This window comes from Parambassis ranga, chromosome 20 (genome assembly GCF_900634625.1).
Source record: "Parambassis ranga chromosome 20, fParRan2.1, whole genome shotgun sequence".
Taxonomy (NCBI): Eukaryota; Metazoa; Chordata; class Actinopteri; family Ambassidae; genus Parambassis; species Parambassis ranga.
Genome location: NC_041040.1, coordinates 16,125,822 through 16,150,823, shown reverse-complemented (window position 1 = coordinate 16,150,823; position 25,002 = coordinate 16,125,822). Strand labels below are relative to the sequence as shown.

The window sequence follows — 25,002 nt, the reverse complement described above, 5'->3', positions numbered from 1 at the left end:
TGTACTTTCCTAACATTAGGACAAAAACAAATGTTCCTTTTTTGATCAACTAGAGCTGATATGACGGGAAATGAATACAGGTCATTTAAGTCAGTCAAAAGGCAAGGAATATACACTCAACAAAAATATAAACGCAACACTTTTGTTTTTGCTCCCATGTTTCATGAGATGGACTTGAAGATCTAAACTTCATTCCAGATACACAATATTACCATTCCTCTCAAACATTGTTCACAAATCTGTCTAAATGTGTGATAGTGAGCACTTCTGCTTTGCTGAGATAATCCATCCCACCTCACAGGTGTGCCACATCAAGATGCTGATCTGACATCATGATTAGTGCACAGGTGTACCTCAAACTGCCCACAATAAAAGGCCACCCTGAAATGTGCAGTTTTGTCTCACAGCAAAATGCCACAGATGCCACAAGCATTGAGGGAGCGTGCAATTGGCATGCTGACAGCAGGAACGTCAACCAGATCTGTTGCTCGTGCATTGAATGTTCATTTCTCCACCATAAGCCGTCTCCAAAGGCGTTTCAGAGAATATGGCAGTACATCCAACCGGCCTCACAACCGCAGACCACGAGTAACCACACCAGTCCAGGACCTCCACATCCAGCAGGTTCACCTCCGAGATCGTCTGAGACCAGCCACTCAGACAGCTGCTGAAACAATTGGTTTGCATAACCAAACAATTTCTGCACAAACTGTCAGAAACCGTCTCAGGAAAGCTCAACTGCATGCTCGTCGTCCTCATCGGGGTCTTAACCTGACTCCAGATCGTCGCCGTAACAGACTTGAGTGGGCAAATGCTCACATTCGATGGCGTCTAGCACGTTGGAGAGGTGTTCTCTTCACGGATGAATCTCGGTTTACATTGTTCAGGGCAGATGGCAGACAGCGTGTGTGGCGTCGTGTGGGTGAGCGCTTTGCTGATGTCAATGTTGTGGATCGAGTGGCCCATGGTGGTGGCGGGGTCAAGGTATGGGCAGGCATCTGTTATGGACGAAGAACACAGGTGCATTTTATTGATGGCATTTTGAATGCACAGAGATACCGTGATGAGATCCTGAGGCCCATTGTTGTGCCATACATCCATGAACATCACCTCATGTTTCAGCAAGATAATGCACGGCCCCATGTTGCAAGGATCTGTACACAATTCTTGGAAGCTGAAAATGTCCCAGTTCTTGCATGGCCAGCATACTCACCGGACATGTCACCCATTGAACATGTTTGGGATGTGCTTGACCGGCGTATACGACAGCGTGCACCAGTTCCCACTAATATCCAGAAACTTCGCACAGCCATTGAAGAGGAGTGGACCAACATTCCACAGGCCACAATAGACAATCTGATAAACTCTATGCGAAGAAGATGTGTTGCACTGCATGAGGCAAATGGTGGTCACACCAGATACTGACTGGTTCTGAGTCCCCAGACCGCCAATAAAGCAGAAACAAAATGCACATTTCAGGGTGGCCTTTTATTGTGGGCAGTTTAAGGTACACCTGTGCACTAATCATGATGTCAGATCAGCATCTTGATGTGGTACACCTGTGAGGTGGGATGGATTATCTCAGCAAAGCAGAAGTGCTCACTATCACACATTTAGACAGATTTGTGAACAATGTTTGAGAGGAATGGTAATATTGTGTATCTGGAATGAAGTTTAGATCTTCAAGTCCATCTCATGAAACATGGGAGCAAAAACAAAAGTGTTGCGTTTATATTTTTGTTGAGTGTAGATAGACAACAGGAGGAGTTCTTTATTATTGTATATTATTTTTAGAGAAAACTCAATCATTACAGTTATGTAAGTCCTACTCAATATATTTAACTACTTAAAAATATTATTGTATGTTTTAAATGGAGGAAGTAAATTATAGTCTTCTGTTAGCGGAAATACACAATTTTATGCTTTGCCTAAGATAGAACCATCATTTTTCTACCCACTGCTTATGTACAACCCTTTTTTCTAACCTACAACTACAGTATGTAAACATCCCTTTCCCTTGGAAAATAAGCCCCATGTGGCGCTCTTGTGTACAGTTCCCTGTCATTTGAATGTGCATTGAAAGCTGTTACAGTTTGTATTATCACTGTGGTATGAAAGTTATTTATTAATACATTTACTGAGATGTGCTACACAATAGCTTTAATATAATCACTGCAGGGGACTGATTTTTATCTTCGCTAACCACACACCACTGCACGTTCACGGGCTAATTAGGTTTTCAGTTTACAAGTGAGGGAAATTAGTGTAATTATAAAAGAACAAGTGTTTGTTACATAAAGAGATATCATAGCAATTTCCTGTCTTGATTTTTGTGCAGTAAAGACGTGTGGGGATTTAAAATAAAAAAAAGAGGGATGATGCATCTGTGGCTGAGATCTTTTACTACACATGGTGACAAGGTCTGTGTTTACAAACAGCGTTCATATGCAAAAACTACAATCTCTGCTCCCAGCACCATGATTGACACCTTTTAGAGTTTTTTATGCTCTGTATACCTCTGGCATCTCCTAAAGAAAGGCCCAAATTAAGGGTTATTATTGTTGCCAAGGCAACCTACTGGGTAATTTTCTGTAATTTTCCAAGAGGGATTGCTATTGAAAGTGGAGTCCATATTGAGATGCGGTAAAGCACAAGAAAACACCTCCAAACACAAATATGAAACGTCTCCAGCTTTAACAAAGAGAAAGCCTTATTTTTAACCTTCTGTTCTGCTGCAGCGTCCAATAAATGGTGCCTCATTTCTAATATAAATCTTGGCATTGCCTTCAAACATAAGATTATGTGTTTTATTTGAATGTAATTTCATACATGTTTAGTATTTACCCTGCTTTGATTAGACCCTGCACACAAAATGTACCTAAGCCTCCTCGGAAAGATAAGCCTCTAAAGGTTGACAGAAATACCGTCAGCTTCCTTTTTTCTGTTACTGTAAAATCTTATAATCAAAATCCCCAAATTCTGCATATCTAAGATGCCCCAGATTTCCTTGTATTGTATGAGCTGAGCTGTGAGTGCTGACTCATGTCGAGCTTTGTCCTCTTTTCATTGTGGATGTGTTTTTTTGTCTCTCTCTCCTGCAGCTCTGCAATGGGGGCTCCGTGACAGATCTGGCCAAAGGCATGCTGAAGAGGGGAGACAGAATGGATGAAGCCGTTATTGCCTACATCCTGCACGAGGCCCTCATGGTAAGTCATTGTGCATGAGGGGAGACAATAGCTTACTGTGAAGTTCAGTGGAACAGCCTCCCCTCTGAATGAAGGGTAAAGCTTTTAAATGGGGTAATTTTGCAGGCAGGTGCTTGACAGAAAATGCTGTTAACCTCTTTTTTTTTTTTTCTGTAGGGCCTCCAGCACCTGCACATCAACAAGACCATCCACCGTGATGTCAAAGGCAATAACATCCTGCTGACAACGCAAGGAGGCGTCAAACTCGTGGACTTTGGTATGTCTCTTTTTTTACTGTCCCTCTATAATCAGTGAAAATCATGTTATGTCTCTATTTAACAGTAGAGGGTCAAATCCATTACCTTTCAGGTGTCTGCCAAAAGAAACGGTGTTGCTAATTAGCTTCCTTGGGAGGCTGGAATACATTTACACAACCCGACGAGGTAGCAAATGATTATACTTTTCCATTACACCCTATCTTTTCCTATTCTGCCTCAGAACATTGTTGCTATTCACCCCGTGTTTTCGCTCATTTGCTTTTGGGTTTTCTTAACCAAATGAGGCACTCTGAGCCAGGCGCTGCAGTTCTAAACTGAAGGCTCATGATAGGCAAAGTGATTCTGACTATATACAGGAGATGACTCACCCCCCCCCCCCCCCCCCCCCCGTTTTCTTCAGGCACTGAAAAATAAAACAGCTGCCTGTTTTCATTACAAATAAAATCCACACTCAAGTCGTGTGTAGGTTTGCATTTACTCAGCTAATTGTGGCCTTCTCTTAAAAGCTTTTCTTTTTGTAACCATGAAACACAAAGTGCACAGCCTTTATACACTATAACAGGAGGAGGGGGGGGGATTATTGGAATCACTTAGTATTTGAATGTGAAGTAGCTTATATGGAGCAGGCTGTCCCTTTGCCTCCTCACAGCACCACAAAAACACAAGATTTTAGGTCACAGTAGATGAAAAAGTCAGGACAGCAAAGATAAATAATACCTTTTTTTCACCAAAATCATTTTTAAACCTGTCTGTAAAAGTGTTACAGGCCCATTTCTTGGAAAATGATGTGAAATTCCCCAACCTTTTTTTTAAAATATTATGGCCAAATATAAAGTCTTATCACAATTAAAATCGATATATATAGATTCAAACTGTGCAGTTGTCATCAGTGGGAAAGTGTAACTTTTTTAGACACCTATATTTCTGATGTAACGTATGGGCGGAGGTGACGCATCCCCACCAATGTCCAGCGACTTAATTGTCCCCACCAATAATTCTCATTGGGTGCAGAGAGGGTTAAATTCTGTTCTTTTCTGGTGTCCTACCAATAGATATCCTCCTGTCTTGGTCCTACCCAAAGCCCTTAATATTCTGATTCTGATTGGGTTATATCAAGGGCTCTGGCCCTACTGTAACACATATGGCCATGTGATTGGCTGTGCCTTTCCCTGCTGTCACATGTGTGTAGCTACGTCGGTTGGCAGCGCCAAAACACATTCAAGACAGGGAGTGTGACACAGTTGATGGAATCTTAGATCCCCGCCAATGTCAAAAGCAAATCTACGCCATTGTGAAAACACAACAGTCACACTGATAGCAGGAAATATGTGTTCTAAGGGTGGGTGACGGATGGACCCACAGGTTTACAGCAATTATTCTTACAGCTCAAAAGTAATGCAGTAAAGATGTATTGATGTTAAGATGTCACAACCTTAAACACAATTACTTCCTATCATCTGGCTCAGCTCGCAACAACACAGTGAATCACACAGTGCTCATACCAGCACGGTTTTTATGTAATAAATTCTTTGTGAAGATCCTTCCCATCTTTGATATTCGTTACAGGTCTTGTTTTGTAATAGTTTGAAATAGTTCAATGAGGCCTTACAGTCTTTCCTTTGAAACTATTTACTGTCTTTTTAGAGCAACTGGCCAAATCAAGTGTGTTTATTTGAGAAATATTTAACTACATTTATGCTTCAACAACTATATGTGGGTTTTTCCTCCACATCGCTGTTGTGTCAGCTGTCCATGTGGCCTGTGTGTGTAGTTACATAATGACTCATAATGACATACAGAATAACTAGTTTATGCAGATTTGTATGATGTGTCTGCACAATTTTGTTTCAGTAGACAAGATCAGACTTTTAATGTATGAACTGTGCCGCCCTTTACTTGTTTCCCTACTTGACCTGAACTACAAACTGAATTTAACTGGCTCACTTTCACACATTTCTGAGATTATTTATCCCTAACACAGGCCGTCTTTACACAGTTTTGACATTGGTCCTTTGATTTGGAAGTATTTCAGAACCACCTATTTATTCTAAGGTGCTTGTAGATTTCTGTTGTAAAATTCATTTCATTTGCTGTCTCTGCATTTGATTTTTTTTTTATATCTAAGACAGTCCCTCGACCTTGTGTGTGTGACAGATATTAATGCAGCCAGTAGAAATATGGAGCTGTCTAATTCAATGTTTTTGAGGTGAAATTCCTGAAATGGTCACTTGAGGGGAAGCTCTAAATAAAGATACCTAATAAACCTAAGTAATGTATGGGTGGCATCCTGTGGGTTCAAGCTTTTTTTTGATGGTCAAACCTCAGATGCTGCTGTATTATGTGATAAGTGGTGCTGCCGCCCTAAATCACCCCTATAAAGATGGCTCCTCAGAAGAGTGTCTGTTGTCCTTCAGATGTGTCTGTGAAGCATCTGTTTTCCTTATGCACAGGTCAGGTTAGTCCTTCCTGCATTGAATTTTTAGCATTTGTGGCCTTCCAGAGGTGCTAGCATGACTTACTGTACAATCATTGTGACTGAACCACATAAAATGTTGCCTGTCAGTTGGCGACTGAAGCATACAACACATAAGTGACCTGAATATGAATGCAAGCTGAATTCACTTCACCTTTGAGTAAATGTCGTTCTGAAACAAAGCTGGCAGAGCAGATTTCTTCTGTTATCCAGGAAACACGCCATATACCGTACTGTTACTCTGTCTGTAGAAATAGCTGGTCTTAACATTGCCGACAGCTGAAATTTGTATCATGTCTGTGATGTCACAAAAAAATGAACATGAAAAAAAAACGTGGGGAGCAGTTCAGAAATAAGCCTGACGTGTAAAAACTCGCGGAGTGACGAAAAGCGGCGATTAAAAAGAGTCCGACTCAAGCTTCCTCTGCGTCACGCTGGAATTAATGTTTTTTTCGTGTGGAGGGGGAGCACGCTACACTAAGCAGCTGAAGAGATAAAGCCCCCGCAGTGACTCATCACCAGCCGAGAAACAAAATAGCAAAGAGATGGACCCAAAAAGAGCTGCGCCAGAAGAATGAGCGGAGCTGCTCGTTCATGGGTCTCTCATGAATATTCTAATTGACAGCGTTATCTCTGTGATGATTATTAAGTGTGGCCCACCAGGCTCCACTCCGGGCTAATGTAGTGGAAAGAGTGGGGCTGTGAGGGCTTTAATAATGGGGTTCTTTGTGTTCCTATATCCTCACACACTGATACACCTCACATATATATCATAGCAGGCATGTGTGCCGATCTGATTACAGGAGTCTGTGTATACGCCTGCACACGTGTAAAGCTATGCGTTTGTGGGCTGATGTAAACATTTAAAGGATTTGTGGTTCAGTGACAGCATGTGCGTGTCAGCCATATGCATATAGTATCCCCCTTCTGTACATGAGCATAATTTCTTTTGATGTTTCCCACAGAAGTGTTTTCCTCTTGCTCATTGTGACATTTTCTTTCCACCCCTGGCTTTAACCCCTAGAGCATCAGTGTATCGCAGAACTGCGCCGACAGTAATTAAATGGGTCCACAGAACAATGTAGGGATGCTGACACGGTTGGAAAAGCATTTATGTTTCGTTTCCTTGCGCTTCGAACAGATTTCTTCACACATTTCACCATCTGGGTATGTTGTTGGTACATTTCCTCAAATTAGCCTCCTTCATTTCCTCATAAAAACATGTACAGGACAAAGGCGCTGTCATGCATCAGCACATCACCTTTTGTTTTGCTGCCTGCTGCTTTTGTCTCTAGGCTTCTCTTTTTGTCCCGCTCTTGATGTGGCCGGCTGCTCGGCTGAGCCAGCCCCCGAGATACAGCACAGAGCAGCCGCAGTCACACTGATTTGTCTGGACTGGACTGAAGTCACAATTGTGGGTCAGCATGTTCCTTGTCAGGCTTTTTTTTCACCGCATATTAGCACACACATTAGGGGATGCGTGCTCCCTCGTTTTTTCCCTGCAGTTTCTGCCTCTGTAACATGACCCAGTCCTCTCTAGCTAATAAATCGCTCAGGTTCAGAATGTCTTATTCCAAATGAAGGTCCAGCTATCGGAGCCTGTTCACAGTGGAGTTGTATTCAAATGTTGTTCTTGAAATGTCCAAGAAAGTCACTTGCTGTCGCATAAGAATTTGTAATTCAAAGTAATATGTCTTTTAGAGGAGAATGCAGCCGGGTGATGTTTCTGTGTTGTTTTTTTCTCCTCTTCACTACAGTGACAGCTCTATCAGTGAGATCCATTCAGCCCCATATCAGTCGAGCAACATCCTGCTGTTTACGGCTTCCATTTTCACACATCATCACTTTCTCCAGCTAGTCTGATCTTTAACAAAACATGTCAAGGAAGTTATTGAGCGAGTGTGAATTGTCTCCAATTTCTGAGTCCTGAGAGCAAAAGCAAAAAAAAAGATGTATTCTTTTCCCTGCAGGTGTTTCGGCCCAGCTGACAAATACCCGTCTGAGGAGGAACACCTCTGTGGGAACTCCCTTCTGGATGGCTCCTGAGGTACAGTAAAACTGGCCTATAAAAGCTCCCGCAGCCTCTTCTCTTTCCACTACATTAGCCTGGAGCAGATCCCAGTGGGCCACAGTTAATAATCATCACAGAGATAACACTGTCAAACACAATGTGCATGGGAAAAATGGAGCGGGCAGCCGCCGTTATTCATCTCCTATCTAATCATGAGTCAGTGCGCAGAGCATACAGCCTCTAAACTGAAATGGTTACATTAACAAGTGATTATTTTACAGCAAAGCACACTAATGTCAGTTTGTCCTTTTTGTACCTATAAGCCACAGACAGCCAGAAGCCTAATTATTTTCTATTGTCCATCCCTCTCAGTTTTGTGAGCAGGATATCTCAGAAACTCTGTGATGGAATTTCCTGAAATTTGGTACAAATGTTCATACTCACTCAAAGATTAGCTCATTAGAATTGAGTGGTTGAGGGTCAAAGGTCAATATCACTATAAATCAAGATTTTATTTGCAAGGGAAATTGTTTTAAGGCTGCTGCCAAGCAGTGTCATACAATGCCCAAGGACACACAACAATGACTTAGGGAGGAGTTGGGATCGAACCACCAACCTTCCAGTTATTGGACAACCCTGCTATACCACTGAGCCACTGCTGCCCAAATTATGACTACATTTCACACAAGTGGTAATATAATAAGCGATGACATACAGTATAATCTCCAAAGGTTTCCCCTCTGACAGTGTTATATATCTTCATGCATGTATGTATCACATGTAGTGTCTGGATGTGATTTGTAGTGTCATGGATGTACACTGCAACTTCAAGTTTAGCCTTTTGTGATGGACCACCATGGTCAGTGACAAGAGACAAACTTTATTATCCTTTTTGTGATGCTATGAATTACACATTTGTCAGTTTATATGATTATTGTGTCAGTTGCTTCCTGTTTACACTAAAACTAAATATTTTTGTAGAAGACATACAAAAAAGACTAAATCACTGACATGTAATTCCAACTGGTTTACTCTGAGGTTTCCTTCCACCCACAATAAACCTTATGTATCTATATATCTCACCATTATTCACCACCACACATTTCATAAAAACAAGGTCCTTTTGTCTCTGTTGTTGGTTAATGTGATGACTTCTCATTTTGTGCTCCATTTATTTGAAAGCTGTTTCTATATTGTAGTCGGCTTTCTGTGTTGTTTCTCTAGAGATTGGTTCATATACTTTTTACCCTGCTGGTGATTCTAACTACAGCCTTTTGTGTGTCTGAGCACACAGACAAATAAAGCAGATTTTGTAGGGCTGGGCTTAAATTCAGCAGAAGAAGGCTCAGTTACACCTTCTGTAGTAACAGCAAGTTGAGAGATACTTAGGACTTAGGACAGAGTAGGTGGATGTTTGGACTATCAAGCCGTCACCTTTCATTTATATTTCATCAACCTGAAGTGTGCCTCCACAAAACCTCAGCATGTTGAGGCGTCCCATAGCCACCATCTCATTTAAACACTTCACCTCAGTGGTGATCAGGAGTAGAACAGGCGGATTAAGTGTACACTCACTGTGTGACCACTGCACTAAATCCCTCTGGATGCTGTCCTCCACTGGCTGTACGTAGTCGCTTGTAACATTAAACTGGACATTTTTACATGAGGTTTGCATGCTGTGCAAATGTAGCATTAGGGTACTTGCTGCATGACGTGTCCATTGATAGATTTTAATCTAATTTGTATAAGATCAGCGCAGTTCTAAGAAAGAGGGCGGTTTGAGGATACTTCTTCAGATGCTCTTTAGATGAGAACAACCTCAGATTAAGGGCTTTTGGATGTCAGGAGTCACATTAGTTAAAGGAAGAACTTTTTAGAGTGTCTCCATAAAGCTCAATCGTCTGGGTGGAAGTTCTGCATTTAAGTCAGTTTTACTGGAAGATCTGTCTGTCTGCGCTGTGAGGTAAGCTGAACATCATGCTGTTGACAGCAGCTCTGTGTTGGTTGCGTGTTGACTGATGATTATAACAAGTGTACATTTTGTTAAATTTGCTATTTTTCAATATTTTGTGTTCCTTGTGTGTGTTAGGTAGGAAAATAACAGAATGTTGGTGGTCCTCTGGGGAGTGTGTGTCTGCTTGTGTTAGGTCTTATTGATGATCTGCTTGTTGTGTGGAGCTTGTGCCTGTTGAGAGGTGGAAATATGGAATATATATTGATTTCAGACATTTTTCAATCATGGTGAACATACCTTTGTGCGCATGCCTCCCACTGGGATGATTCATATTGTTGATTAGGTACTATGTTGCCCTCAGGACAGTGATGATAGACTGTTTGATGTGAATGTGTGTTTGTGATATTGTTCACAGAATACAGTTATTAGGCTTTTTTTTGCTGTACCATATGAGGTTCCTTTGAAACTTTACAAACACAGGATGGCATTTTTTGCTTTGTTACAGTTAGTGCGTGTTTCACAAAATACATAAACACTGGTTGAGGTGTTTGTGCTTTAGGACATTATTTCTTCACCTGTCCTGCTGTCCCTGTAGGTTATAGCATGCGAGCAGCAGCTTGATTCAACGTATGATGCCCGTTGTGACGTCTGGTCTCTGGGCATCACTGCTATCGAGCTGGGAGATGGAGACCCACCCCTCTCCGACCTCCACCCAATGAGAGCCCTGTTCAAAATACCCAGGTAAGCCCGCCATCATAATCAGGGGGCTGTGAATGTGTCAGTGTAATATAAAGCTTACATTGCAATTGTGCATTTATTTGATTTAGATGCATAGTTGCTGAGACTCTGTACTCTCCAGCTGTGTGAATAAGTGCATTTATCACCATGGTAGCAAAGACAATTGTTTGTTGAATGGTCTTTTTAACCAAATTTATCCCAGATTCCAAAAGTTACCCACTATGTTTTGGTTACTAAACATAAGCAATCATTGCAGAAGTGATGGTCCAACACAGGACTCTTTCATTTTGACTACCTTGCCCAAATAAGTTTATAAAACCTACTGTATGTCCTTTTGGGAATAATGCACTGGCATTGTCCCACAAATCCCCACAATGAACATCAAAGATGTTTGTCACTGGCTCCAAAACTGACACATACTCTCAGATTGCCCAACTACAAAAGCGGGTAAATGTTGTTTGATTACTCCAGATTCTTACCCAGGAGGCCTGGGTGTGGATCAGTTTCTTTATTTTTATTTAACTGCTGCATGGCCTGTTGTCAGACATACTTATTTTCTCTTGTGGTTAGGTTAAAACTACTTGGTAAAAAAACATGATTTGTTCTCTTTCACCTGATCCTTCTCCTTGGTGAAAACAGACTCCGATCAACCATATTATGGGATGTAGTATATATTGTTTATATCTTTAAAAATATATCTGCCTAACGCAACAGACATTACGTGTCAGAACTTTGGTGAAAGTTAATGTTGGGCTAATAAGGAAAGACATCAGGGTGTACACACACGAAAAAGTATTTTGCTAGTACAGCTAAAGCAGACATGAAACAAGATTATCCACTGTTCTGATGCAGTCCATCACACACCAGTGAAAACGTTTTTATTAAGTGGCTGGGAGTGCAATGTAAAGACAGGGTAATGTGTGGTGCTTTCACCACAACCCAGAAAAGCAGTGATTTGCTTTCCTCTGTACTGACTGTAACCAAAGTACAGCCTTTTCATTTCAAACGGCTTTTCCATAAACCACTCCCCCTCCTGGCTCTAGCCCCCCCCCATCCGTCCTGTGGGGGGAGGCTGACAGCACAGCCACCATTTCTCTCATCTGTTTGTATTGTAAGCTGAAGGTGAAAACTAATTGTTTATCATCTCCTGATTTCAGTGTGAGTGCTGCATAAGCACTTACTGTGACTGTCATCTTGGCACAGCACTTTGTCCATCCCTGCACCTGAAGAACACACACACACACACAGACACACAGACACACACACACACATAGACTGCTCCTGTGTTAAAGGCATCCTGTGTGTTTGCTCAGGGGGTCGAGCCCCACCAGAGCCATCACACAGCATTCTCATATTCTATGTGACTGCTGCAGACAGAGCTCCAGGCTCTCTGTTCACACTCCCCACTTCCCTCCTCTAACTGCTCTGGGTGCTTTCATCAAGCAGTCTTGGTAAAAGCCATGCTGAGGGCATCATTTCAGATAAACCCTGTCACGTTTCATAATCCATCCCTGCTATGATTTTCACGGGTTCCCTACATTGCCTGAACTTATATTTATATATTAGTGGTGTGTTGTTGTTCTTCAGTTTTCACTTCAGAATTTTCTTTACAGATTTACAGCACAGGAATATTTACCATACAACACTACAACAGTTTAATACTGTTTATCTCCAGGGTTGAATTACTTTTTTCTAAAACTGTTGTTTTGGTTTCCCCACATATGTATTCACTTAAAAAATGTGACCTGTATTGTGTGGTCATGTCAGGTTGATGCCACTATCACTATCATAAGGTGTTTGGGTTATATCTGTGACAGTGATAGAAATCCTGAATAAAATAGCTTTTGTGCGCATGTCAGCATTCCTATGTGAAGACTTGCTTTTTCATTTTAACAGCAAAACTGCACACGCATAAATAAAAAGCTGCAGAAGGTGTAGCCCTACAACAAAGCTACAATTGATGTTGAGTTGATCAGTTAGACGCTTTCACCAAAATACTTAATTTGTTCCATGAAATAATATGCGTTGAACTAAGTAATTGGCTTCAACGGCATTAAAGTAGTACCTATGAGATGCAAGATATTTAAACGAGACAGATAAAAAGTGACAGTAAATTACTACAGATGAACCAAAAGTGCTAAAAAAAAAATAAAAAATATTTTTGTATAACTTCAATTAATCAGATGTATTTCAGCTTCAGTTGTGACACTAAAAAACAGAAAGACACACAAGACAAGTAAGAAAAGTACAAGATATTTTCTTCCTTCATGTATTAAAGCAGAAAGACAGAAAAAGAAAATGACAGTATATATTCAGAAGTCAAATCCCTGCTCGAAGCTTCACACTCAGAACAGGTTAAAGATGAAAAGTTCTGTCCTAATTATTCTCACGTTAAGCTTTCATCCCTTATTATGTGTAACTGAGAACATTTGAATTTACCTCCAATACAGATATTAAAATAAGGCAAGTGAACTCTTAAATGCTGTAATTACTTGTAGCCTATCTAGGGAGCTAAAAACCCCACAAGACACTGTTTGTCTTCTGGATAAGAAAACCACTTTAATGGTCCCAGCATTAGTTGAACAGACACTAAATGAATGCCTGATGCATTTGCTGTCTATATTGGCCGTGTTGCGTGATAAACAGGAGATGTATGTCCTCTCATTAGAACAATTTATCGCTGTCATTGCCGGTGTGTGAAAGGCCCCGATGCATTAGCAGGCAGCGCTGGCTTCTCCACCGTGTGCCAGGAACCCTCTTGTAAAATGGTACTTAAAGCGGAACGAGGAATTACAGCAAATTAGCTCAGTTGTTCCACCGCTGTGAGGCCTTGTTAAGTTTAACCCCTCAACACTGTGAGAGGGATTTATGGAGGGAGAGACTGTGAGCTTTTAAAAAGGTAAGATCAGCTGTGTGAGTACCACCCAGCTGCACAGGTGGACACTGTTAGCACAGAAACACCTCCTCAAAGACGAAAGATTTCATTCCATCGTTCTCCCCTTTGTTCTCCACCCTGCCTCTGTAAATCCCATCTCATCTTATCTTTCTATTTATCTTTTCCATTTCTCCCCTTAACAGAAACCCTCCGCCTACTCTCCACCAGCCAGAGCTCTGGTCAGACGACTTTAATGACTTCATCTGCAAGTGAGTGTGTTTCTCATTCCTCTCTGAATAATACGTGTTTACACATAACCAGATGCTTTGAATAAAAACTCTCCTGTCCCTCCTCTGACTTTGTCTCGCTTCCACTGGGCAGATGTCTGATTAAGGATTTTGAGCTGAGACCAAATGTGCTAGACCTGCTCCAGCATGTTTTCATCAAACAGATTGTTGGCAGAGAGAAAATCCTGCAGAAACAATTGATTGAACTCATTGATCTCAACCAGCAAATGGGAGTGATTGAAAAAACAAGGTATTGTCTGTGTGTTTGTGAGCTTGTTTGTTGTCACACTCAGCATCAATTGAGACTTTGTTTCACACTTCTGCAGTCCTTCCTGTCAGTGGGGTTTATATATGCTAGGCTGCAGCTCAGCTTTAGCAGACATTCTAATCCAAATGACCCTCTTTGCTAGATGTTTTACAAGCCCTGTCACCCTCACACAAGCACCAGCTCCATCCTGCGCCGCCCTTTCTTCCTGCACATGAGTCAGAATGTTGACCCAAGAACTGTGTGTTGCCCATGCATTCAGAAAAAAAATGTTAATCCTATTTCTGTCATTTAAGCCATCATGGAAAGACAGACAGAGGCACAGACAGTAATGACAGGTAACAAATGTCTAGATGACCTTATATATGCCACAGTAGGAGCTTTTCTAGTTCAGTCAGAGCTCTTGTTATAGCTGTGATTGCACATGTATTTGGCATCAACTACATGGGCGTTTTTATGTTGCTTACATGCCACCACCATGCCATTGCTGTGTTGTTGTATGTTGTAATGTTTGTGCTTTTCTGTTGTCAATATTTCCTTTGTTTGACTGCACAATGCCATGTACAGTGTAGAGTTACCCTTACTTGCGCATCCATATGAATTTCAGGCATGAACGTATCCACACTAAAAAAGGAAGCCACGTGAAGATGCAGTCTGACGTAGATGAGGTGGACGACCTCGCAACCCTGGAAGTACTAGACGAGGTAAAAAGTCCGCTTTTTCAATTCCATGTCTGGAATAGTAAGTGATTATGTATTACATTTTAAGCACATCCTCTCATCCTCAATTGCTAAAAAGACAAATCTGTGTGATGTAATGTAGCCGTGAAGCTAACATGCACAGGTATAAAGTCTGTTCTGTCGTTTAATTTTTGTTTTCATTTGAGATTAGGTCTTAGGGTAGATCATCCCTGCCATTTTCTTGGCTACCAATGTGGCAAGTCCCACCTCAAAGACATTTCATATGCACTACAACTGTTAAGAGGGCACTATACCAACAGGTTTGAGGAGGATTGGAAGATTTTACATATAAATTCGTATGTTTGAGTTTCATAGAACAGTTGTAAAAATATGTCTCTTCAACTCCAGCTGATTGAATAATGACCTCATTAGTCTACATCCTGCCATATGGGCATTCATGTCTTCCTGCTTCACCTGCATGCACTCGTGTTGGTTTGTGGAACAAAAAACAACAGCATCTTTTGCACAAATAACATTTAGAGCAATTCATCAAATGTGAGTGTTGCATTGACGTATTGAATGATACAAACAGCCCCGGTTGCCAGCGGATATTTTAACCCATCCTTCAAGCTCAGAGGCTCCACTGGCATGAGGGTGAAGTACCTGTCTGCTGCAGGGAGCAGACAGCAGAATTAATCATTGCGTTATGAATATAATACATTGACATAACAGCCTGTGACTTGAGGCAGGACATGAGCTAAAGTGCAGCTTTGTGTTTTTTTTTGCAGTCTTCTAGGTATCTAGACATCTTATATTGAATCTTTCTTTCTTTTTTTCCTATTTTTCCTCAGAATGCAGTCACTGAGCAACTCCAGAGCCGCTACGGGCGAGATCAGATTTACACATATGTGGGAGACATCCTGATCGCAGTCAATCCTTTCCATAAGATGGAGATTTACACTTCTGAGGTCAGCAGAGAATTGGCCTTCATGTGTGGTTTAGAGGCTTCTGTGTGTGTTTCTTCTCGCACGTGTGCTCCTACATTTGGTCAATAATGCATTGAATGTATCTCATTAGTGGCTATGCAGTTCCTCAGTCTGCTGCATCCCATTTAGCCTCACACACACACACACTGCTCCTGTTATTCCACACTTCACTAAGTGTATTTTCCTCTCAATTATCAAGTTTTCTCTCCTCACAGTGCAGAAATATAGGACAAAGAGGAAAATCCATTTTTGTCTTCTACATAATGTTTACTTTATGGTATTCTTATTCTCTTATGTCTTCACAGTACACAAAGATGTACATAGGAGCAAAGCGCACGGCTAATTTACCACACATCTTTGCTGTGGCTGATATCGCCTACCAGTCTATGGTGTCATACAACACAGATCAGGTAATAAACGTGTCACAGTATCACAAACAAGTTGTGTCATTATTACTACTTCTGTTGTAAAGATGAAGTGAAATGTGATGTGTGCAGTGTATTGTGATCAGCGGGGAGAGTGGAGCAGGGAAAACAGAGAGCGCCCATCTGTTGGTGCAGCAGCTTACTGTTCTGGGGAAGGTGAGTCCTCAGTGTTTCCTCTCTGTTATTCTTTTATGGAGTGTCCCATCGTCTTCCCCACTGTTTTCCTCAGATATCAGTAAAATAAATAAAAACAACTGAGAATCAGTCACATGCTGAAATTGTGACTGACGATGTCACAGACTCTGCAGCAGCTGTGTCCTGTCATTCAATTTCATATTTGGAATATTGATCCTAAAATACGTCCTGTCCTGTCCTGTCCTGGCTATTTTAGCATCCTATGATAATTCTGTTGATACAGCTGGTGCCAGTCATGATTTGCAACTTAACTGAAAAGAAAATTTCAGTTTATACGAGATAGAAATGACACAATCTGTAATAATAATGTTGTATTCAGGCCAATAACCGGACGCTCCAGGAAAAGATCCTGCTAGTGAACAGCCTGGTGGAGGCTTTTGGAAACGCCTGCACCGCCATCAATGACAACTCCAGTCGCTTCGGCAAGTACCTTGAGATGAAGTTCACCTGCGGCGGAACAGTGGTCGGAGCACAGATATCCGAGTATCTGCTGGAGAAATCCCGAGTCATCCACCAGGCGATGTAAATATCCCTCCCTGTCTTGTTTTTGACTGACCTTCAATTGACAGTGACATTCACAGAAGGTGAAATCATTTCTTTGGTTGATTTCTGTGCAAACATGGCCATGAAGGTTATTTTTGTGCCCGCTGGCTGTGGATCAGCGTGTAATGAACTGTCCCGCTCTTTTCTTCACTTCTACTTTCTTCCAATTGAAACTGGTGGCATTTGCCGTCAGCCTACACTTCAGTCAGTTCAGCCTTTCTTCTTATCGTGTGTCGGGGGAGTAGACCGGGGTCAAGTGGAGGGGCTAGCTTATTTCCTGTTTGATCAAAGATTGTGGTCTTGCAAGTGTCCTTAGTGGAGCTTCAAAGGCAGACTCAAGTACTCCATTAGAAAACAGACACACAGGTCAGAGACGGTTTGATTTGGCTGCAAGCTTTATGTGTAGACAGACTTTTTTAGTGTGTTATTGGATGCTGCTAGAAATCAAGGTGAAAATACATGTTTTCATGTATTATTTCTCTAATATATGGTGGATAGTTTGTTTGATTTAAGGAGAGTTTTAGTTCTCATTTACACAATTTATTAAGATTTGCCTTATCCTGTTAAAGTAGGTGGCGGTTTTCTCAGAAATGGCAAAAGATCCATGAATAATACTGTTAGCTCTTCCAAATTTCCTAACTGATCATCAGTTTAGATGTCAGAGACTCTAGGTTGAATCTTCATTGATGTATCCTACAGTAGCTCAGCTATTTAGATCTGGTATCCCACATAGACGCAGATCCAGCCATTTATTGGCTGCACATAGAGAGCCAGCCTCCCTACTGTCCCATCCCCACCATCCTTCTGGCTGTTACCTCCTCCATGCCGGCTGGCACATCCTCCTGTTCCCAATCTCTGCCCTAGATGTGGGTGACCCTGGTGAAACAGCCTAATCCCCCACACTTTGACTCCATGTCTTTGATTCCTCAAACCTCAATGGATGCTGGGAAACAGTACTGTTGCTGAACAGAGTGCTTGCTAGACTGTTGTTGTCAGCACTGCAGACACAGAAAATCTGCAGTACCCCATAGGGCCTCTAGGGTCTGTATTTGTGGTGAATTTGTATATTACTCTCTTTAAGTATGATAAGACATAATATTGCACATAATTAAGGGCACGACCACTTCAAGTGACACACAGATGCACTGTTGTTCGTTGAACTAAGGCTGCCAAGTTGGTGGCATTTTGTCTGTTTTGTCTATCTTTTGGTGTGCCAGCCCTCGAAGTCTTTGCTGGTTTTCTAAAGGAGGAGCAGCACATTCAAGACTCTTGATTAGCTGCTCAAAAATGGATAGGACAGTGGCTGCAGATACTAAAAATGTTTCTCCAGCTTCCCCCCTTTCAGCTCTAGAGAACTCCTCTGGTTAAAATACATTCTAACTTAGTGTCCTTACCTAGTTTCTGCTTACTTTCTCTAGTTTGTTCATGCTGAGTTCATTTGTCATTTCCATTTATTTCCTGATACATTTTGTCCATTTTGAGGCTCCATAGAGTAGCACCATTGAAATATTAAATTGAGTTTAAATTGAGTTATTTGAAAATGATGGGGGGAAAAATGCTTTTTTATTCCTGTCAGATGTATTTTGTGTTACTTTCTCATGCAGTGTATCGTCTTTGTTTCCACAGTGGGGAGAGGAACTTCCACATCTTCTACTATATTTATGCTGGTCTGGCTGACAGGAAGAAACTCGCCCACTACAAGCTCTCTGACAGCAAAACACCTAAGTAGGTTTGACATTTCCTGAGCACTTCTATTTCGCTTTGCACTGCAAACTGTCCCCGGACTTCCCGAGACCCTGATCCTGACCTTTGTGTTTCCTTTCTTTTTGTTCGGCAGGTACCTGTGTAATGAGCACATTAAATTAGGGCCTGATATAGTGAGCAACACCTTCTACAAGGAGCAGTTTGATGTAGTGGAGCAGTGCTTCAAAGTCATTGGATTCACCCTGGAGGTATAAACTGCTGCATTAATCCGTGGCCAAAGAAACAGCCTAACCTTCACACACTCACTGTAATGTATTATTTGTAGTCAGTTTACGTTACAGTAGCATCATGTGTAGCTTCTTTGATCCGCTGTATGTTTTCTGATAAAGCATGAAGCACATGTATTCAGTCGGCTGTTGGCAGCGCAGGGGATAATGAGGCTCAAAGACTTGATCGCTCTTGGGATGGGCATGTCAATAGCACTTATCCTGTAATCACTTGGCAGTGCTGGAGGAACAGCTTCCTATTCACAGAGTGCATATGATGATGATGATGATGATGATGAAGCAGTTTTTTGTGACAGCTGCCCACAGGAGGAGCTTGTTTTGTAGGCGTGAGACCTGCCAAGCTGATTGAGCTGACCCATTTATTGTACAGCTTATAGCTGGGGGAATGAGATATTATTTGTATCTCAGTTTAATGTTCTTGGAGTAAGCAAGAACATGTAACATGTTAAGGAATTGAATTAGAAGGTCAATTTGGGGGTCTTTTAAGGGTGTAAATCCTGGAGTCAGTTCCCATAAGGCTTCAACAGCAGAAACATGTTAAAAGTTTGAAACCAAAACACACCAACTTCACAAGGGTACATTCTCATGTAACCCTTTTGTTTAAATTACATAAAGGCTTACAACAGTGCATATTTAAGAGCGTGACTGCGTCTTTTCTTCTGGATAAGACACAAAATCAGATCATTCATTTGCATGTAAACACATGTTCATGTTTGCAGGAGCTGGGCAGCGTTTACAGCACTCTGGCTGCCATCCTCAACTCCGGTGATATCGAGTTCTCTCCGGTCGCCTCAGAGCATCAAACCGACAAGAGCAACATCACCAACATTTCTGTCCTGGAGAATGGTGAGAAGAGAGAGAGAGAGAGAGGGAGGGTGATGGTATATGATGACGTAAAACTAAACGGGACTGTAAATTTCCTTTGCTGCTCCCCCTCCCTCTTCTGCCTTTCATCATTAACACCGCAGAGAGCTGCATGTGGAGTGGAGATAAATATAGCAAATTATTGTCGTGAAATAAATGATCTATCAGTACAGTCGCGGTTTGCAGTTTTACAGAAAGTCATTACCATACATGCCTTTTTGCTGCGGTTAGACTTTACAGTGAACATTATATTTCCTAAATTTAAACACCTTCTCTTGCTGTGTAAATAAAGTTTGATATAATACATGAATGTCGTCTCACTCAGTTCTTTACTTTTATCCCCTCAGTGGCCTCTCTGCTGTGCATCCGCTCTGATGAGCTCCAAGAAGCCCTGACCTCACATTGCGTGGTAGCCCGTGGAGAGACAATTGTCAGGCCCAATACAGTGGAGAAAGCAGTGGAGGTGAGAGACGCCATGGGTAAAGCTCTGTATGGCCGCCTCTTCAGCTGGATCGTCAACAGGATCAACGCACTGCTGCGACCTGACAGCCACCTAGGGTGAGCTCATGAGCGCCAAGTGTGTGTGTGTGTGTTCAAGTGCAACCTTTAGGTGTGTTCTGGTCTTTTAAAACCTCTAAGGTGGGATGCTCGGATAGCTCACCTGGTTGAGTGGCAGTAACTTTTTAAAATCTTTTATTCTTTTCATCTCCAGAGAGGACGACAAAGGCTTGAACACCGGCATCCTGGACATCTTTGGTTTTGAGAATTTCAAGAAGAACTCCTTTGAGCAGCTCTGCATCAACATCGCCAACGAGCAAATCCAGTTCTACTTCAACCAACACATATTCGCCTGGGAACAGGTAAAGCTCAGCCCACATCAGCGTGGATCCCCTTATAACCCATCACTGAAATCAAAGAATGCTCTCTTGAGTGCATGAATCCCTCCTGGAAAGCCCTTTGTGTGCAGTTTTCACCTTGGTACCACCTCATTTCCATCTAAATTGTGATAACATGTCATCGTTTGTCATCCCACGCTTTAAGAGCGATGGCAAGGGTAAAATGTGCTGCTGTCTTTATTCACAGCAGAAAGACGTTCCTGATTTTCCCTCTGTTTCATCTCTGGGAATGTTTTGCCTCGAGGGGAGGGGGGTCAGAGAATGGTTTGCTAATGTTAAATGATTTGGACTCACCCATGGAGAGGTGCCATAAATCATCCCAAACGAGGGCCAATTAGGAGTTGGAGACACTTTATGTTGGACTTAAATTCACTCTTGGGTATTGTTGGAACTGGGCCCAGAAATACATGGTCCTATACTGCCAGCAGATATACCCAGAGCATAAGGTAAATGTACTGTGCTGTACCATTATTAAGCGTCTCCTAACCTGTCACATCTTCAGTGAGCTGAAGCTGCTCTGTGTTAGAGATCTGATCAGTAAAACATATGCATGTTTCTGTATACCTTTACATTCTGTCTGAATCCCTGCTGATCTCCTGACGTGCTCCATTTACTTCACAGTACATGTTCATGCTACAATAAGCAGACTGAATTGATGTTGTCTGTTCCTTTGAGTCTCTGATAATAATATAATAAGGTGATCATGGTAGCTCAACGTAAAGTGGAAGGCTAGGCTCACTTTGCCCCCAGATGAGTTTCATCTAAATAAAAAAAAACACACACAGGCTAAAACACTACAAAGTCTACTTTAAATAAAATGTGGCTGTGACAATGAATTCAGGGGCCTAAATGATCTGCTGAAATGTGGCTAAGCAAAGGTTGCTGGTTGAAATTATAATCCTTATTTCTACATACTGAGAGGTGTGCCATTAAAGGGAATGTTTACATGAATGTACTTCACTGTCTGCCCCCCTTCCTGTGCAGGACGAGTACCTGAATGAAGAGGTTGACGCTCGGATGATCGAGTATGAGGACAACCGACCTCTGCTGGACCTGTTCTTGCAGAAGCCCATGGGGATGCTGTCGCTTCTAGATGAAGAGAGTCGCTTTCCACAGGCTACTGACCAGACGCTCGTAGGTCAGTGCTTCAGATTGTTCAACAAATGAAATCTGTCTTACAGTGGTTTAATAACCTACATAACTAAAAGTCCCTGATTTTATAGAATTGAAAGACAATTTTCATCTTGCGAACCTCAAGCAGTTTCTGAATGTTATATTTGGCAAGTACAACTAAAATGACAAATCAATTTAAAGCTTAGACATACTTTGATGTATGATGCATTCAAGGACCAGAAACATAAGAGATGATCCTGTTTGTTTTTATACACACTTTTTTTGATTGGGAGTGAAATCTTATAAACAGACTTTTATGGTTATGAGAGTAATAAACTCATGTAATTTGACATTTCAGAGAAATTTGAAGATAATCTCAAGACAAAAAGCTTCTGGAGGCCAAAGAGGGTTGACCTTGGCTTTGGTATTCACCACTACGCTGGGAAGGTAAGTACTATGGGATCATAATAATGTAGTGTGACTTCATTTGAACTGAACCTTGTTAAAATTCATTTTAATGTTTTTTTTTCTGCTCCCAGGTGATTTACAATGCGGCCGGCTTCTTAGCCAAAAACAGAGAAACACTTCCAGCTGACATCGTCCTGCTGCTGAGGTCATCAGAGAACGAACTCATCCGCAAACTGGTCACCCATCCGCTAACCAAAACAGGTAACTCGCTTTACATAAAGGAAAAAGTGAAGAGCAAAGTAGTTCTAGTTAAACGGCTTGAAAGCAGGACTTAATACATACAACAGTCTATTGTTTAATAGGTCTACCCCCCTTCCTGTCTGCCAGACAGTAAGCGGGCCTTGGCAGAGTAACTACTCAGTGTTGGGCAGAGTAGGCTGCCAGCTAGGTCAAAATCAGATCACAAATCCAATAATCTTCTTACCGTTTCTTTTAAGTTTGGCTGAAGGCTGCCGGGTGGAGCGTTTCATGGCAGGGTGGGGTGGTTTTCATCAACCTCATCAACGTTATTATTACCTCAGTGCCAGTGGCAGCCATTTTTGTGTTCTGTACAAGACTGTACAGACTTGGTGGAGGCATACAACCCTATTTTTCAGATATTTCCCACCTGGTAAAAATGCTGTATTTCTTTACATGAACCCTGAATGTATGAGAAACTCCCCATCCACTGTTGACTGACTCACTGTTTATTTCACAGGCAACCTTGCCCACACCAAGGGTAAAGGCATAAACACAATGCGGACCCCGCGGACCCCAACACGCACCATCACCTTCGCCAAGGTACTTTCAGTACTATCTCTGTTATCACTGTACTGTAAAAAACTTCCTCTGGAAAGTTTCAGAAATTGATTTTTTTTCTTTTTTACTCTTAAAAATTGTTCGTTTTTCAACTTATTTTCTCACCTTTTGTCTCCGTTTCTCCTTTCATCTCTGTCTACATTTGTGTGGTAAAAGATGGGAGTGCTAACCTTATACAGTTCTTTCTCTTTTAGTGAGGTAATTAGTTTGTTCTTTAGTGTTGGTGTTATTTTACCAATGCACACATCTTTCCTAACTCTAGATATCTAAATTATATCCAGATTTAGAAGCCTGTAGCTGTGTTAGAGCTAAATCCTGTGTAGTTGTGCATAGTTACACTCAGTTTCCCCGCTTACAGCCACATCTAAATGCTTTCTATTTGGTGTATTTGTCCATTTATAGCACCATGCCTCATGCTAGCAATTTATACTCACACAGTGAAAAACACTTGTTCACTCTTAAAACCTACAGTTGTGCACTCAAAGCCAGCGTCCAATCAAACCTTTATCTGGCGATGTAATTTATTCATGTGTATGAGTTTAGATTGCAACAGTACAACTCCTGCTAAATGTTAGGCCTAAGGGCAGTTTGTTCACCTAAAAGCAATTGCCAGTAGCTACATCTGTTTGATGGTTTCTTGAATTTATTTGCATGGATTTGCATATTTTAGAAGAAAAAGCTCATCAAAGGCTTCGCTCCTAAGAAGCCGCAATGAGCTGCAAACAGGCTGACGGTGTGCTATAAAGGTGGTTTTGTGTTAGTGATGTGAATCAGAGGCTGGGCTGGTTAAATATGTGCTGGATGCAGGTTAATACAACTGCATATTAATACAGTAGTCAGTGCTTTTATTACATGTGTTTTATGTGTTTTTATGAGATCCCAGTTTTTGTTGGAGTCAGACAGGGTGATTGATGAGTCTTTGGCCTAAGGCTGAGGGAGATTTTGTCATTTTTGAGGCAGATCCTGTGAGATTTCTGCTGCAGTTCTTAACTTTGAACAATAAACCATTAATAGGTGCACCACCAGCCAATGGCTCCACATCAGGAGTGAGGGCTGCCAACATTCAACGACATCAGATCATCTGATTTGTCCACCTACTTCTCCACCAAGAAAAGGAAGGAGCTCAGTGGTCACTATAGTGACAGATCCATGATAAATAAAAGTACTTCAACCTGAAGCCACAAACTTACCAATCACCCCTTTGTAGTCTAAGTATAAAATCTATTCAGATCGAGTATAGTCTTGATTTGGCCCTTTTTTGTTTGCAGCCTTCTTGGAAAATAAAGCACAACACTGAAAAAAAATGCTTGCTTCATGTGCCTGTTGACGACACAATACAAATGCAAACGGTGATTTTTATTTCAAAACAGATAAAATAAAACAGAAAAAAGGTGTACTTTGCATTAATCTTGCTTAAATGTGTCAAAATCTTCCTGTTTGTCCCATACAAAGCATCAGCACTGTAGTCATACAGGACAGTCATCTTAATTGGTTTTCTGATATGATGTTTTGGTTTTTCAGCCGGGTGAACCTGGAGACACGCCTTACCACCCGAGAGAAACCACCAACATGAGAACACAGACAGTGGCCTCTTACTTCCGGGTAAGACTGCTCATATCAGTGAAACCTTTATGATCCATCATATTGCTGAAACATATTCTTTCATTATTCGTTATGTATAGTACTCTCTGATGGACCTGCTGTCCAAGATGGTGGCAGGCCAGCCTCACTTTGTGCGCTGCATCAAACCCAACAATGACCGCCAGGCCAACAAGTTCGACCGGGAGAAGGTTCTGGTTCAGCTGCGATACACGGGCGTCCTGGAGACCGCCAAGATTAGACGGCAGGGTTACTCTCATCGCATCCTGTTTGCTAACTTCATGAAGAGGTCAGCAGTTCCTTACCTTTCTTAACTCCTTCCTTGTCACTAATTAAATGAATGTGCGCCCGATGTGTTGATCCTTATCATTAGTGTCC

The 25,002-nt window shown here is 41.7% G+C and overlaps 1 protein-coding gene across 1 annotated transcript in view; it reads left to right on the top strand.

Moving 5' to 3' along the window:
• Positions 1-25,002, top strand: part of myo3a (myosin IIIA) — a 48,669-nt gene that overhangs the window by 14,916 nt on the left and 8,751 nt on the right. The window contains exons 5-26 of the mRNA XM_028432866.1: positions 3,102-3,206; positions 3,363-3,462; positions 7,907-7,983; positions 10,497-10,642; positions 13,718-13,783; positions 13,896-14,051; positions 14,674-14,770; positions 15,598-15,714; positions 16,038-16,142; positions 16,230-16,313; positions 16,672-16,874; positions 18,522-18,620; positions 18,733-18,847; positions 19,606-19,732; positions 20,098-20,308; positions 20,463-20,610; positions 21,631-21,784; positions 22,118-22,206; positions 22,299-22,428; positions 22,925-23,007; positions 24,547-24,627; positions 24,708-24,913. Coding sequence (XP_028288667.1) covers positions 3,102-3,206; positions 3,363-3,462; positions 7,907-7,983; positions 10,497-10,642; positions 13,718-13,783; positions 13,896-14,051; positions 14,674-14,770; positions 15,598-15,714; positions 16,038-16,142; positions 16,230-16,313; positions 16,672-16,874; positions 18,522-18,620; positions 18,733-18,847; positions 19,606-19,732; positions 20,098-20,308; positions 20,463-20,610; positions 21,631-21,784; positions 22,118-22,206; positions 22,299-22,428; positions 22,925-23,007; positions 24,547-24,627; positions 24,708-24,913 — 2,699 coding nt within the window. The remainder of the gene's footprint in view (positions 1-3,101; positions 3,207-3,362; positions 3,463-7,906; positions 7,984-10,496; positions 10,643-13,717; positions 13,784-13,895; positions 14,052-14,673; positions 14,771-15,597; positions 15,715-16,037; positions 16,143-16,229; positions 16,314-16,671; positions 16,875-18,521; positions 18,621-18,732; positions 18,848-19,605; positions 19,733-20,097; positions 20,309-20,462; positions 20,611-21,630; positions 21,785-22,117; positions 22,207-22,298; positions 22,429-22,924; positions 23,008-24,546; positions 24,628-24,707; positions 24,914-25,002) is intronic.